At 43.3% G+C, this 17,280-nt stretch overlaps 1 protein-coding gene across 1 annotated transcript in view; it reads right to left on the bottom strand.

Annotated features, from left to right (window-relative positions):
* Window positions 1–16,023, bottom strand: part of LOC124556185 (nascent polypeptide-associated complex subunit alpha, muscle-specific form-like) — a 93,807-nt gene extending 77,784 nt beyond the window's left edge. Inside the window, exons 1-4 of the mRNA XM_047130180.1 lie at window positions 15,492–16,023; window positions 11,510–11,653; window positions 9,180–9,308; window positions 6,047–6,175 (exon numbers count right to left, since the gene is read on the bottom strand). Coding sequence (XP_046986136.1) covers window positions 6,047–6,175; window positions 9,180–9,308; window positions 11,510–11,653; window positions 15,492–16,023 — 934 coding nt within the window. The remainder of the gene's footprint in view (window positions 1–6,046; window positions 6,176–9,179; window positions 9,309–11,509; window positions 11,654–15,491) is intronic.
* Window positions 16,024–17,280: the final 1,257 nt, after the last annotated feature.

Genomic DNA, 17,280 nt, shown 5'->3' with positions numbered 1-17,280 from the left:
AGTGTAAGTGGTAAAGTTTTGTGTGACATTGTTTTACAAGCAATTAAATGCAGTGAACATGTAGGACTACGTGTACAGCATGTGACATCAGATATGGTTGCTGCAAATCAAAGCATGTGGAGATATTTTGGAATTGTTTCCGGAAAAAACTCTGTCATTCAGAATTACATTCTAAATCCTGAAGATTCAGTAAGAAGAATATACTTTATTGCAGATGTGGCACATCTTTAAAAAAAACATTAGATAATGTTTACAGTCCCACACTGTTACAAACATTTTCGAGAGGATAATGATTTGAAACTTGTTACCAAGCTAACAACAGATGTAATGGAATCACCACCAGTTTTTTACGAAGCCTGTATCCGCAAGTCCTCACTGGTAACGAAAAGTTTCATCAAATGCTTTGCAGTGGGCGTCCGAATTTGTGACGTCAATTTGAGGTTCATTTGCGAACCAGAACACGAGGCATTTTTTGTGTTTCACTATTATTATCGCCTGAGTGTCGACATGTATAAATTATTAACACATGTTTTTCGCATTTGTAGTTCGATGCGTCAGCACTGTTCACTTGAAAACTTTTTGCTGAACTTGAAAACTTTTCCGTTCTGTGGCGTACCGCGTCAGCAGATTTACTGAATTAGGTTTCTTGTTATATTTGTTCGTTACTGCAGGGCATTTAACATCGCCTGATATCAGTAAAGTTTCTTAGTGGTGAATTTACCCCATGAGAAGCATTCTGTCTGTGAGAACGTCTTACGAATACTTTTTGTCGTGTCTTCAAACATTTTTGCGCCTTCAAGTGACACGCTGCTTATGATTTTATTTTATCAGATGTAATGTGTGGTGTCACCGCCAGACACCACACTTGCTAGGTGGTAGCCTTTAAATCGGCCGCGGTCCGTTAGTATACGTCGGACCCGCGTGTCGCCACTGTCAGTGATTGCAGACCAAGCGCCGCCACACGGCAGGTCTAGAGAGACTTCCTAGAACTCGCCCCAGTTGAATAGCCAACTTTGCTAGCGAGGGTTCACTGACAAATTACGCTCTCATTTGCCGAGACGATAGTTAGCATAGCCTTCAGCTACGTCATTTGCTACGACCTAGCAAGGCGCCATTATCAATTGCAATTTATCTTGTGATGCATGTACCGTCAGATCGATGTTCACCAATTATGGATTAAAGTTAAGTATTCCAGAAGCTACGTACTATTTTTGCCACTATAAAGACCTTGTCATTTTCCAGACCTCACGCCAGCCTGCGTGAGTTTAAACGCGTGCCTTTCGGCTACCTGTCATAGTGAATTGGCTGTCTTGCCAGTCCACAACATAATGTGTGGTATATTTTTCACGTTTTGCACTTGAGATGGAAAACAAATCCCACAGTGCCTATATTTGTTGTTTACGTTCTAGTTATTGCCGTGATTTGTCTTTCAAACGAGCTTTAAAGCAGAAATATCTAGGTGCCGAATAGTTGTCACATTCACTGTAGGAAATTGTACTACTAGAGATATGTATTACTGATCCGGTAAGCATCCAATCGTTCGAAAAACGTTTACTTGATTATTTTTCGCAACTGCATCTCGTGTTTTTGTCTCACGGACAGAGGTGTTTCCGCGGACTTTGCACTCCACCATTGCACGTTCGAACTCTACGCCTAAGTTTGGCAGAAACGTGGCTGCCGTAGCGGCGTTGGCCCTATACAGGCTCTCTAGGGGAATCTAGTAAGACACTGATCGTATATGTAAGGAAAGCGTTCGTTATAAGGTAACGCCCAATACGTATGCAACACACTCAGTGTGTAGGTAACGCAGCTACGACCTTAACTGACCAAAGCTACTAGGAAAACTACCGTAGTCTATGCTTACTTGTTCAAATGGTTCAAATGGCTCTGAGCACTATGCGACTTAACTGATGAGGTCATCAGTCGCCTAGAACTTAGAATTAATTAAACCTAACTAACCTAAGGACATCACACACATCCATGCCCGAGGCAGGATTCGAACCTGCGACCGTAGCGGTCGCTCGGTTCCAGACTGTAGCGCCTAGAACCGCACGGCCATTCCGGCCGGCTGCTTACTTATGATAGTCTACGGAAGCCTACAGTAGTTTTATAACTAAGGGCATACATAGTCGCGAAGTAACCGTCCTTGAACTGACTTCCTGGAATGTCTTGTGGTGTTTCAACCTTTCAAGTCTGTCAGTGACGATAAACAAATAGTTATGGTAGTATCCCAGAAACGTTGCGACAGACTTTGAGGGGCAGTAGAGACGGTCTTGAAGAACAAATCGAGGATAGGAACCCGTGTCAGGAAACGTCATCCAAGGACGCTGCAGAGCGTGTAAATTATAGGTGCTGGTGCCTATCACTAGGCTACCCCTCCGGCTGCTAATACGACTTTGTACGTTGACGGACAGTAGGCGGAACGTCTCGCAGTGTTGTTTATTATTCATTGATAGCGACTGATTGCCACGGTTGCCAGTGGAGAAGATGGAGGCAGCTGCTGCTTAGAAAGGCCTTGTTCTCTATGAATGCGATGCTCTGCTGCCTCGGTGTATGAAACTTTCCGACACGGGTTTCCATCCGCAGTTTATATTTCTCCTGTAACTCCCTAAAATCTCCAAGGCTTTTCAGTATTCAGGAGAAAAATAAAACGTTCGTGGTCTAATACAACACTGCAACTTGGAGGATTGCCTAGCATCTGCTTTTGTGTTCAAGCATGCACTCCTAGAGGTGTTCCCATATTTTAACCCAAATCCTGTAGTTCGATCACAGCGAGGCTATCTTGATGAGATTTTGTTGAGCCCAACCTACATAGGTAGGAATGATCATCAAAATGAAATAAGAGAAATCAGAGCTCGAACAGAAAGGTTTAGGTGTTCGTTTTTCCCGCGCGCTGTTCGGGAGTGGAATGGTAGAGAGATAGTATGATGGTGGTTCGATGAACCCTCTGCCAGGCACTTAAATGTGAATTGCAGAGTAATCATGTAGATGTAGATGTAGACACTAGGATAAACCTTGTCCTCATCTCTAAGATTGTTCAAGATGACTTTCAGGATCGGGAGATTTAGCTCTATTCTGGATCCATACGCTATCTCTATAAAAAGTCTACTATGAAAGTGTATTAACAGTTTGTACGGGGAACTGGGTCCTCGCCAGCCCCGCCAGTGCTAATCTAAAAGCATAAAATTCGAACTCTGTGCAACCTGTAAACTCCTGTTCTACAATAGCTCAGGATATCACTCAGCCAGCGCCACGTTACGTAGAAGCATTTGCTGGTGCTCGAGTCAAGTTAACTTATCAATAATCCTTTTTCTGAGCTCTTTTGCAGCGCTGAATACTATATGTGGTACTTTTTTTATAGAAATAGTAATGCTCACTGTTAATCTTCTTCCTGTGATTACTTTATTCAACTTATTCCCAAAACAGGGAGCATACGCTACGTTTAATGTAACAAAAATTATGGGATTGTTACATAAAAATGATCAGAAAAAAACATTACAAAAGTTAGGAAAACTAGTGTTCGACCGTTATGTAACTTACCGCCACTCTTTGACCTCGTGTTTTTGTAAGGTCCCCCCTTTCTGGAGGTTGCCGGCGCTCTGGAGGGTCCAGCTACTGCGTAATCTGTTGTCTGCAATGGGATATCGTTCGAGGTCGAATCTGAAACATAAGCATATCTTACTGTTAGAAAATGTTATCGTACTGTTAACAGTTGTCGGGAAGATGAAACCTGCAACTCAAGACGAGACGGAAGTGCCGTACTACAGCTACTGCCTACGTAGAAATAAGCAAAATACTCCGGCATGAGTAACCGCTCACGTTCTTTCAGATATCGAGCATTTCCTCATTCACTACATCATGTTGATATCATCAGTTTATAGAACTCAAGCGAATCCAGTAATGTTCATTTACCATCAGAAGAAAATAAAGTTTTCATTCAAAAAAATAACTTGATGTCTTTCACGAAGACTGAGTGTAGCATACTACTACGCCTCGAGAGGAAACCTTACGCCCTTAACTGCGAATTCTGTACAAAAACCATAAGCAATGGCTGCTGTAAGAAAACGTCCACTGGTCTCAAGTATTTATTAATGTATAAGCATATTTGAATAAAAGATTACATTTCTCTCAAATAGCAAACTCTTCAATGTACTCAGATCTTCTCGAGTACATATCAACTATTTCGCTGTGAGAATCAAATAACGTTTCATTATTAGTCCACTATCAATAAATCTACTTTGTTTTTGATTCCTCTCCCATTTTGAGCCAACTACCTCGCTGACACTATCTATCCTATTTCTCCATTTTGTGAAGCGATTTCAGCCTCCTTTAAAATTATTTTTTGTGCTTAGATATTTCTTGTTAATATGCGCATAACTGCTGTTAATAAGGGAGGTGAATTATGTGATCCCATGCAAATGGAGTTGTTCATGATCAATGACTGTGATAGATCGGTTTAGAGTACAGAGAGTATAGTGCTATGTTCGTGCCCCTTCTGATGGACTTATCTCCAAACGATGAAAAGGCCATCAGCGTTTAATGTTCTACGCCGCAAAGACTAGGAATAAGTTTAAGGCTTAACATGAGAAGGAGGCATATAACACTGATCAAGTACATTGCGATACAACTCTTGTGGCTAAATTTCCGTGATAAAAATTCGTTTATCTCTGAAATTACATCCAGATATCTGCGAGTTTAGCGTCACTGAAAAATAGAGATTCAGCGACGAGAACACAGAGTCGCATAATGACCTCGTTTTACTTCTATAGAAAATACGCGTCCTGCCAAAGTGGAAACCGAATTTAGTTTCTCGTAGCATCACAAAAATTCCAGTCACTGCACGGAATGCCATTTCCTCTTGCTTGGTCGTCCTTGCTAACGGTTGAATTTCTAGGAAATGCTTGGGCTGGCGCGCCCAGAGGTTCAGGGGTTGGCGTGGCCGCACGGCCAGCGTTGGGTAGGAGGAGAGTGCAGCGTTCCGTGGGAAAGACCAAAAACAGTCGTCGCTACCGCCTGATCCACGTACTTCTAAGGTGCTGCGTATGACCTCCAACACTACACGGAGCGAAAATGGGCGTAGTATGGCAGCTGCAAGAAGGCAGACGACAGCTCCAGTCTTCCATGTAACAGAAAATTGTCCAGCCTCTCATCAAATATTTGCCTGTAGTCTAGAGATACAAAAAGGGAACCAATAACGACGTTAGCTGCGTCTTCACAATATTCAAAACATTACAATGGCCCACATGCATCTGAGGATCCATATTTACTGGAATGTCTTTGTTTGTATTAATGTATACTTCACCTGCGTCAGTTTAACTGTTAACTGTGAAAAACATTGCGTATATATGCGTGTATCCGAGTTCTCTTCGAGGGATACCATGAGTCCCTTGGCAGAATGCATGGTAGTTACCTATAAGCGGCATGTAACTGCCCCGTCCCTGGTTTCCAGAGAAATGGGTGTCCTCAGCCAGTATAAGATATGCGACAGAGGTTGCTTTTATTGTGGGACTGAATATACTGACACGAGTAATAACTAAATTTGACCCGCCAGGTTAGCCGAGAGCGCTAATGCGCTGCTTCCTGCACGGCGCGCTGGCCCCGGATCGAATCCGCCCGGCGGATTAACGACTAGGGCCGGTGTGCCAGTCAGCCTGGATGTGTTTCCACATCCCACTAGGTAAATATCGGGCTGGTCCCCACGTCCCGTTACACAAGTCGCAGACATTTGCAACACGTTCACACCGTTTCATGATTTACTTTAGACGCAGACACATGGGGTACACTGATTCCGTCCCTGGGGGTACGGGGTGGCGGCAGGAAGGGCATCCTGCTACTCATTCAAATTAACCATGCGGAATCCGATTGTAACCATGCCGACCCTGCAAAAACTGCGGGACACAGGCGCAAGCAAAGTAAGAAGAAGAAGAGTAATAACTGATTTTACAGCCTTTGTTGGCGGAAAATGGAACAGAATGTACATACAAATACACAACAAAATACATTACAGAACTTAGGAAAACTTCTGTGTGGCAGTACTGGAACTTACCGTTATCGCAAGACTGACGGTCATTCGGCTCTCTGTAGCGTCCCCTCTTTCTGGATGGTCCCAGCACTCCGGAGGGTCCTGCTACTGCGTAATCCGGCGGCTGCTTTGGGGTATCGCCTGAGCTCGAATCTGTAACATAAGCACATCTTACTGTCAGAAATCATTAACGTACTCTTAACTGGTGTCGGGAAGACGGAAACTGCAGCTCAAGATGACTCGGGAGCATCCTGCGACAACCACGACCCACGTACAAATAAGTGGAATGGTCCATTATGAGTAACTGCTCACGCTCTTCCAGAATTCGACGCTTCTCTCATCCGCTACATCATGCTGATATCATAAGACTGTTGATTAGAAGGCTCTTACGAATAAATTTAGAAATACTGCCACCACATTTCCAGACTGCTTTATTCAGATTTCTGAATCGCAGTTTGAGATTATCTGGAACAAGGTTTTCGATTACAGTACCAGTTTTTTGTCTTTGTCTTTTTTTAAATGCAAACTGTCTCTGTATCTTTAAATTATCTATTTATCATTTTGTGTTTTGTCTCAGTCATGGATCATCACAGTGTTGGTATTTGTGGATAATGTTGTAATAAACTATTATGTATTTTTGTAAGAGTGGCCCTCTTTCGAATGATTCCCAAAGATGTATGGTAAGATTTAGGCCCGAGGACCTCTCAGGACATGCCACTGTCTACCATATCGCGTGACTCATGGGAACGCACGTTGTCGTTTGCACAAAGAAAAGAAATTCCAATGGCACAAGCTCGTGGAAGAACAAAGCATTGGTATATCTTACGCTGCACCTTCGATACGTCAACGAACGTTTTCGCACGACGTGATGTTCCTTTCATTTGTCTGCTGAAATTCCTGCCCGCCCGACCACTTCGCGACTTTGGTATTGTAATGCTCGCCACACTACTGTCTTTAACGCTCTAGCCAGATGTAAATGCTTTTCGTTTAAGTCACGTGTAAAACTGTAGTGCCCTGAATGCAACATACTGACTTCTATCCAGCTGTTCAATTGAACTTGTCGAAAAACGACAGTTACGTATGTTTTCGTCGATTTTGTAATACACAATTAGAGACGTAAATTCTTACTTGAGCCAAGGAGCAGAATGTTTTTTTCTGTTGTCATTGGATAACATTACCGATTTCAGCGGATACACACAAACTGATCGAACGACTGAACGCCAATCGAAATGTTGTTCGGAGTGAGATACAGTGAGTGAATAAAAATACAAAAATATGGATACACCAAAAACAAAACACATTACCATGCATAGTATGGTGCAGGAAAACTGTTGTCATTCAAAATAGCTTCCAGTCGTCTCGTAATTGATAAATACAGGGCCCGTATGGCTTTAAAGGGAATCTTATACCATTCTTCCTGTAAAATAGTGGCACGTTCAGGTAAAAATGATGGAAGTGGGCAGCGATCAAGCGCCCTTCTCTGCAAAGCCGACCTCAAAAGCTCGATAATATTTAAATCTGGTAACTTTGGTGGCCTGAGGAGATTCGACAATTCACCCTCGTGGTCACAAAACCAGTTCTGGAGGGTCGCAGGGCTCTGTCGTTATTTAACAGCGCATCACCAAGGGGGAAAAAATGTTGTAACATGGGATGGACCTCATCAGCTAAAATGATCACCTAGCCCATGGAATTAACGCGACCTTGCAGAATAACTATGGGGCAGATGGAATATCACGATACAGCTGCCCAAATCATCACCGAACCCCCGCCATTTTTCACTCTTGCCAGCGAGAAGTCTTCATCGTAGGTTTGGGAGGGCGAAAGCCAGACGTAAACTTGGCCAGAAGTTGGAAAGAGTATGAAACAAGACTCATCCGACAAAATTACATTCTTCCATTGCTCAATGATCCAAGTTCTATAGCTTCGGCACCATGTTTTCCTGTTACAGGTTCTTGCGTCAGTAAAGTGCAGTTCACCTAGCAATTCCCAGCTTCTGGAGCTCGCTTCCTCTTGTTTTGATGCTGACAGGTTTCGTGAATGCGACATTCTGTTCTGCAATGGCATTTTGAGTCGCCGTCCTCTTATTTTTCGTCACAGTCCTCTTCAATGAACGTCCGAAACGATTACTCAACGCACACTTTCAACCATGTTGTGACTTTTCGGATGATTTTTTCCGCTTTCTCTGTACGCGGTACCAAGTCGATACCGCTTTCTTTGAACACCAAACACTCCGCATCACCCACCATACGGGGACCAACAATCTCACCATTTTCGAATTCACTTAGTTCCAACATAATGCACTCACAACTACACAAATACTGTTCTGACCACAATAATACTTGCAACATACTGAAAAGAATAGATAATTGCCGTTCGTGGTCAAATACAAGAGTGCAACCGGGAAGCTTGGCTAGCATTTGCATTTAGTTCAAGAATGCATTCCTCACGCCGTTTCCATGTTTTTGTCAAACTCTATAGTTCGAACACTGCGAAGCTATAGTGGCGATATATTACAATAGGATGAACAAAGCTCCGTCTCCACGCAGGTTCGAATCCTGCATGGATGTGTGTGATGTCCTTAGGTTAGTTAGGTTTAAGTAGTTCTAAGTTCTAGGGGACTGATGACCTCATATGTTAAGTCCCATAGTGCTCAGAGCCATTTGAACCACTTTCTGAAAAAAATTTTCATGAAGACATCCTGGATCGGGAGATTTAGCTATCCTCTGGACCCACATGCTTACTCTGTAAAATGTTTTCTGCGATTGCATATTAGTTGTTTGTACAGGGAATGGTGCCCTTCGCAGCACCGCCAGTGTTCACCAAAATGCAACAATTCCGAACTCTATGCACCTGCAAATGTCTGCTCTAAGAAGGCTCAGGATATCACCCAACCATTGCCACACGACGTGAAAACATTTGTTGCTGCTTGAGCCAACTTCCTGTGCTACGCTGAATACTACATAAAGTAGCCTTTTTTATCAGTAGTATTTTTTACTGTAAATTTTATTCCTATGGTTCCATTATTTAATCTATTTTCCGAACGGGTAGAATACACTACCTTTAACATAACAAAAACTCCGGAGTAATACATCCAAATAAATTGAAAAACACATTAGAAAACTTAGGAAAACTTCTGTGCGGTAGTACTGGAACTTACCGTTATCGCTTGACTTGCGGTCATTCGGCTTTCTGTAGCGTCCCCGCTTTCTGGATGGGCCCGGCACTCCGGAGGGTGCTGCTACTGCGTAATCCGGCTGCTGCTTTGGGGTATCGCCTGAGCTCAAATCTACAACATAAGCACATCTTACTGTCAGAAATCATTAACGCACTCTTAACTGGTGTCGGGAAGATGGAAACTGCAACTCAACATGGCTCAGGAGCATCGTACGACAACTACGACCCACGTACAAGTTAGTGGAATGGTCCATCATGAGTACCTGCTCACGCCCTTCCAAAATTCAAGGCTTCCCTCATCCGCTAGATAATGCTGATACCATCGAATTGTTGATTAGGGGGCTCTTACAAGGGAATTTAGAAATACCATCATCACATTACCAAAATGCTGTATCCCAGTTTAAGGTTATCTGGAACAGTTTTTTTAATGATGTTATGAGTTTATTATCTTTATCTTTTTTTAAATGCAAACTGGCTCTGTATCTTGAAATTATCCGTTTATCATTTTGGAATTCATCTCAGCCATGGCTGCCCGCCGTGTTGGTATTTGTGCGTAATGATCTGATAAAGTATTCCATATTTTTCTAAGAACGTGGCTCTCAGCTGACGAACAGTCTGTGAAGATATTGTCAGTGTCAGTGTTACAGTTACCCTGAACTTCGGTTAGAAAGTACTTTGTATCAGTTTATGTGACTCAAGAGCATCCATTAATATACATTTCCCTTGAGAAGATAATTTAGTCTTCATTAAAAAAGAACTTGATATCTTTCATGAAGACTGAGTTTAGCACACTACCACGTCTGGAGAGGAAAAGCTTACTCTCTTAACTGGGGAATCTATACACTGTCATAAGCACCGGCTACTGTGTGAAAACGCCATACACTTGTGCACAGGGCTTCAAGTATTTATTAGCATGTCAGCATATTTGAATAAAACATTACATTTCCCACAAGTAGCTAATTCGTCCATGTACCAAGAACTCTTTGAGTAGATGTCGACTAAAACAAATCCCTTTTTTTTTCTTCTCTGCATGAATTATGCCGGGAGAAAAAAATGGTTCAAATGGCTCTGAGCACTATGGGACTTGACATCTGAGGTCATCAGTCCCCTAGAACTAAGAACTACTTAAACCTAACTAACCTAAGGACATCACACACATCCATGCCCGAGGCAGAATTTGACCCTGGGACCGTAGCGGTCGCGCGGCTCCAGAGTGTAGCGTCTAGAACTGCTCGGCCACTCCTGCCGGCTATGCCGGGAGAATCAAATAAGGTAGCATTAGTGGTTCAGCATGAATAAGTCGATTTTATGTCAGATTCCTCTCCCATTTTGAGCCAATTACCTCGTTGACACCAGCAACCTTTTTTCCCCATTTCCTGAAGCTATTTCCGCCATTAAGAAAATCGCTCTTAAGCTCTGAGCCGTGCTGGTTTTAATTTTGTCAGCATGGCTTTCTGCTGGCGCCACTAACTACTTTGGTTGCCGATATCAACATGATCATATGTCTGAAGTTAGGATCTTTGGTCGAGGCGTGTGCTGTTGGTATGGCGGGCCCTGGAACGGAGGGCACGTGGCTACCAAGTTGTGGCTTTTGGGGGACTCCTGCTGTGCGGTACGTGCCCCGAGGAGCCGCAAGTAGTAAAATCGGTCGGAGGCAAGCCTTGCCGGCACGCTTAGGGTTTGATAGCGACGATTTGCGGGAAGAGTAGTGGACGTAGCATGCAACCTGGTCGCCAAGTTACCGGCCTACTCTGCAAGCTTAAATTTTACGGCACCTCGAAGGCCGCGTGTACGGATTGAAGGCAATAACACCCCGGCTTAGAATCCTGGAAGTCACGGCTCCTTCAAACCTGAGTTGAGTTAAGCGTCCTTTTTTAGGTAATTTTTATCTTAACGCCACGTCTGAGTTAACGTGGAATTGGACCTATCGCATCTGAGTAATTATGTGTATGAACATCGGTCAGTGTAACTGACGGTAATTTGTTGTTCCAGGCCATATTCCGTGCACGTGTACGAGAATTATCTATTATAAATTGACTTATTGAAATTAAATTTGTAGCATAGTCTGTGTTGTAAATGAGTATGCCCTAGTCATTGCATTGACAGGTGCTGATATTTCGCCTTGTCATTTATAAGTAATTTTAAGGAGTGTTAAGTTTGTAACCTGTATGTGTAGTAGCTTCCGCTATAGGTCAATATTCTCTTCGCCTTAGGCATTCTCGTCTCTGGCCTTATTTGGGCAAATTACTGTTCCCTTCTGATGTGTGGTGGCAGACCTTAGGAAAACTTGCGTGGGGCAGTTATGTAACTTACCATCATCGCTTGACTGGCGGTCTCTAGGCTTCCTGGAGGGTCTACGTATTCCTGAGGGTCCCGCTACTGCGTAACCCGCGCTCTGCTCCAGTGGCTGCAAAGGGATGTCCTCTGAGCTCCATTCTGCAACGTAATCACGGCTCACTGTTACAAAACATTATCGTACTGTTACCTGGTGTCGGCAAGATGGAAACTGCAACTCAAGATGAGTCGGAAGTGTCATACGACAACCACGACGCACGTACAAAAGTGGAATGATCCATCGTGAGTAACTGCTCACGCTCTTTCAAAGTTCGAGTACTGCTCATCCGCTACATCGTGCTGATATCATCAGACTATCGATTAGAAGGCTCTTACAAATAAATTTAGATATACTGTCACCACATTCCGAGACTGCTTTATTCAGATTTCGAAATCCTAAAACCCTGCTTTACTTCTATTGAAAATACGTGTATTGACCAAGTGGAAACCAAATTTACGCCACCTCCTCGCACTTGATCTTCCTTGCTGACGGCTGATTTTCTAGGAAGCACTTGCGTTGGGACTACCACAGGTTCAGAGGTTGGCGTGGCCGCATGGCCAGCGTAGAGGGAGCGACCAAGAAGCGTCGTCGACACCGCCCGATCCATGCACTATGAAGCTGCTGTGTAGTGGAAGGACGGGACTGGAGGCGTAGTTTCTTGGAAGAAGTCGCGACAGTACAACTACAAGAAGGCAGACGACATCTATTTCCGTCCATGTAACAGGAAATCCTCCAACATCACATCAAATATTTTCCTGTAGCCTAGAGACACAAACAGGGAAACAACAACGATGTTAGCTTCGTCCTCACGATATTCAAAACGTTACATTGGGCCACATGCTTTCGTGGATCCAGATTTTCTGAAACGTTTTTGCTTGTATTATCGCAGATTTCACCGGTGTTAGTTTTCGCTGTTAACTGTGGAAAACCTTGTACATACACTCGTGTATCCGAGTTCTCTTCGAAAGATACAATAAGTCCCTTGACAGAACGAACGTTGGTTAGCTATAAACTGCATTTAGGCCGCCGCATCCCTAGTTTCCAGGCAATGAGCGTCTTCAGCCGGTATGAGATGTGCGATAGAGGTTGCTTTTAGTGTTCTCGGCGGTTACTGTCATACGTGGTGGGACTAAATATGCCAAAGCGACTAAAAATAGAGTTTACAACCCCAGCAATTATAGCTGCATTGACCCATGATACAATGTATATAAAATAATCTAATACCCTTATCCTCAAAACGACACAAGGGGAGCTGCCTATAACTGTAAAAGATGCTAAACTGAACTTCTTGTCAAATTTATGTATGCGACGACTTAATTTCAACTTCATACCTAGCTGGGCTCTATGGAATTTCACATACAGTACTTCATTTAGTGAGAGGCTATTGATAACCTATCATTGGGACGTCGTGGATTACTCGGATAGTTTGTACGAGTGTTTGTGCAATAGGACAAAGCTCACCTCGTACATCACGGTACGTCGATCGAAGAACTCAGTACCCTCCAAATACTGCGCTTTTGTTATGATAATATAACAGGAAAATTTATGCACTTGCGGTCGCAGCACTACCAAATAACTGACGAAAAGTAGCCAGTGAAACAGTGAGGCAAAATCCGCAGATCTACCTAAGGCACTTAATGTGTAAAAACCAAACAGTTTCAACTCGTTTTAAGTCAAGAAATACCTTTATCCAACGGACAGAAGCTGAGGCCCGCCGCATTATCTTTATGGTCGGACTCTCTGAACATTCACAACCTCCACCCTAAAGAGGAATTAACACAATGGTGGCAACCACAGCACGCGGAAGTTACTGAATATGTTAAGAACAGAAGTCGTAAAATGCAAACTAAATGTGGTTAAGCCTGGCTGCTCTGAAGATGATCAGCGCAGATGCGGAGAAAAATAGATGACTCATGTGAAGGTTGGAGTTTTTTGCACAGCGGAAGTACTATTTTTATGCAAAGACAGGGCCATTAAAGCTGCAGTATTTTAGAAGAAGAGAGCTTAAATGTTGTCTCGTGGTCAAGCAAAGTAACTAAATGGTGTAAGCATATCACCGAAAATCTCAGAATAATTTTAAATAATTCGTAAAAAGACCTTCGGATTTCTTAGTTTTGTTTTAAGGATGCTGTCTTATTACACCATGAAGTTAATGTACTAACCACGACAATATACCAACAGGTATATTCGTGCACACAAACGGATGGTGACTTTTCATCTGGAGGTACGTTCAGCGAAACATTTCTGGTTCTTTACGAACATAAAAGCGGAAAGCGTTTGAGTTTTTTTTCTTAATATGTTGGATATGTAATATGGAAAATATGTTTTGTAAGTTATAAACGATGTGAATAAGGCAACACATGAACTCCAAGCCAAGCATCCTTCGGAAGAATATTTCCATCTTCATCAAAATTTCACGCTATGGCTATCTGGTCACATTAAACTGAGTTACCACGTTTCTTGCTGTGTCTGCAAGAGTAAAAGTTAATGATCGAGAATTAAATATCAGAAGGTCAAAAATGTGCTTCAGTCAGGAGTAGTATAACTGAAGAAGTGTGATAATGGCACTGTCTGATCAAAAGTATCCGGACAACTATTAGTGGACCGTAATATAAGGTGTGTTTGCCCCTCGAATTTATGACGGCTTCAACTCTTTTGGGGACACTTCAAACGATGTGTCTGAATGTGTGTAGAGGAATGGCAGTCCATTCTTCCGTATAGCTGAAACCAAAGAAGGTAGTAATGGTGGACGCTCTTGCCTGGAGCGAAGCCGAATTTCGAACTCATCCCAAAGGTGTTATTTGGGTTCAGGTCAAGACTCTGGACAGACAAGTTCATTTTAGAAATGTTATTGTCTACAATCTGTAGTGTAACAGATGCTGCTCGATGACAGGTTGTATCGTCATGCTGATGCAAACGAAGTGTTCCTTTACTGTACATAGGACACAATGCTGTACAATATATTCATATCGTTCCGCATTTAGCGTTTCCTTAAGCGCCGTAAGGAGACGACACGCTAACGGCGAAAACCACCCTCATACCGTAACACTACTTCTTCAGTACTTCACTACTGGGACTACACATGAAGGCAGGTAACGTTCTCCGGGCATTCGCCAAACTTGTACACTCTCATCGGATTTTCACAGGGTATAGAATGAATCAGCACCCAGTTCTCTCGTTTCCAGTCATCCACTGTCCAAAGGTGTCGCTCTTTACACCACCGCAAGAGTCGAATTGTGTGACTTATGAGGAGCTGTTCGACTATTGTACCCCATTCCTTTCAATTCCCTACGCACATTCATTGTGCTAGCTGGACCTCTGTTAGCACTTTGGAACTCACAATGATTCTGGGTTTAGCAGTGGTTGTTCCTTAGAGTTTCCTCTTAACAATAACGTCATCAGTAGTGAACTTGGGCCGCATTGGAATGGTTGAAATTTCCCTGACGGATCGGTTCCTCAGCTGACATCGGATAAACAAACTACTTTCGAAGTCGCTGAGCTCTCGAGACCAACCCATTATGCTGTTGCTGCTTTTTTACTGGCAACAGAATACTCCTCACGTCCTTTTATATTGCCGTGTCTGTCTCTCATGACATCTAGTAATCAACTCCGCATTACATAGGGATGGCGGATATTTTTGATCAGATAGCGCACATAATCCTTGCTTCAGCTACTTTTGGGTAAATAAAGACATTCAGCAACTGATGTATGTGGCAGTATGGTCTGTGATCTTAAAACAATAAGAATATGAAATAACTCACGTCTAGGTCTTCCAGGAAGGGCCCAGGTTGAGCGGGTTTGGCGATTTGGCTGACAATCTGGAAGATACAGTTGGATATCCGGCAACTTTACAGCACCTGTAACAGTTTTCACTCAGCGTCAGTTGCCTCATTCTAAATAAAAGTGATGTACGGTGGCACAGATGACCTATCGATATTTGTCGTGGACTCATTTACTCACCGCTGCTTCGACGTGGTCTCCCTCTGCCGCGTGAAGATGTCCCCGGTGTCGGTTTTGTTGTACGAGGCCGCAATACTCGCGGCTCCAGCGGTGGGGGAGAGTACTTCGGTGACTGTGGAGGAGTGTGCTGTGGAGAAACAGATGGTTGATCGGGAGGATCTAAATCCTCTGTTTGTTGCCCTTCGTTCTGCTGATAAGTATCCATCTCTTGCTGTGGAGAAACAGATGGTTGATCGGGAGGATCTAAATCCTCTGTTTGTTGCCCTTCGTTCTGCTGATAAGTATCCATCTCTTGCTGAATTATACTCATTCTTTCCTTAAGTAAATATATCTTCTGCTGAATTTCCCGGCAGATTTGCGATTTTCGTTTAGGCGCACTCACATTCAGCTGCAGTTCATTCAGTCGCTGCTGAAATGAAATCATTTGTTCCTGAAGCCACTGAAATTTCTGCTGAGCTGAAGATGATGTTTCCTCCTCAGATGATGTGTCTTCTTCATCTTCAGATGAGGACGACGACGTTTCCCTTCGCATCCTCTTTCTTGAGTGTTTCGAATGCCCCACTGTATCTTCTGTGAAATGAAGAACAAACATCAATTTTCTTTTAATAGTTAAGATTTTATATTTTACTCGCAGTATAGTCATCAAACATCAAGCTTCCTAGATACCATCACGAGGAGGAAGCCCTTTGCAACAGGTAACAGCTATGATGAATTGCTTCTTTTTACTATATTAATAACGATCTTTAAGGGTGAGCTGTATACATTATCTGTCAAAAGTACTTGTCACACTCGATTTCACAATTCTGAAACACAGTACATACATATTAGACGTGGGGTGGTATATTTATAACGAAAAATGGTGCAGATTTCACCTTGTGGGAAAGCAGGATAAAAGATGTAAATATCGTTCATGTTTGACACAGGTCAGAGTCGCAAAACAACGGTGGATATCCGAGTCCCAGTGAGGGATATGCCCTCCTCGGGCACTAACACACATCTTGCGTCTGTTATTCATGCTGGCCTACTCTCCCCCCCCCCCCCCCCCTCCGCCACCCATGAACCATGGACCTTGCCGTTGGCGGAGAGGCTTGCGTGCCTTAGCGATAGAGATAGCCGTACCGTAGGTGCAACCACAACGGAGGGGTATCAGTTGAGAGGCCAGACAAACGTGTTGTTCCTGAAGAGGCGCAGCAGCCTTTTCAGTAGTTGCAGGGGCAACAGTCTGGATGATTGACTGACCTGGCCTTGTAACACTAACCAAAACGGCCTTGCTGTGCTGCTACTGCGAACGGCTGAAAGCAAGGGGAAACTACAGCCGTAATCCTTTTGGGTAAAATATTCCTGAGGTAAAATAGTCCCCCATTCGGATCTCCGGGCGGGGACTACTCAGAAGGACGTCGTTATCAGGAGAAAGAAAACTGGCGTTCTACGGATCGGAGCGTGGAATGTCAGATCACTTAATCGGGCAGGTAGGTTAGAAAATTTAAAAACGGAAATGGATAGGTTAAAGTTAGATATAGTGGGAATTAGTGAAGTTTGGTGGCAGGAGGAACAATACTTCTGGTCAGGTGAATACAGGGTTATAAATACAAAATCAAATAGGGGTAATGCAGGAGTAGGTTTAATAATGAATAGGAAAATAGGAATGCGGGTAAGCTACTACAAACAGCACAGTGAACGCGTTGTTGTGGCCAAGATAGATACGAAGCCCACGCCTAACACGGCAGTACAAGTTTATAAGCCAACTAGCTCCGCAGATGACGAAGAGATTGATGAAATGTATGATGAG

This window comes from Schistocerca americana, chromosome X (genome assembly GCF_021461395.2).
Source record: "Schistocerca americana isolate TAMUIC-IGC-003095 chromosome X, iqSchAmer2.1, whole genome shotgun sequence".
In the NCBI taxonomy this organism is placed as follows: Eukaryota; Metazoa; Arthropoda; class Insecta; order Orthoptera; family Acrididae; genus Schistocerca; species Schistocerca americana.
Note: the sequence above shows the minus strand (reverse complement) of the source record. Positions and strands in the feature narration are given on the sequence as shown.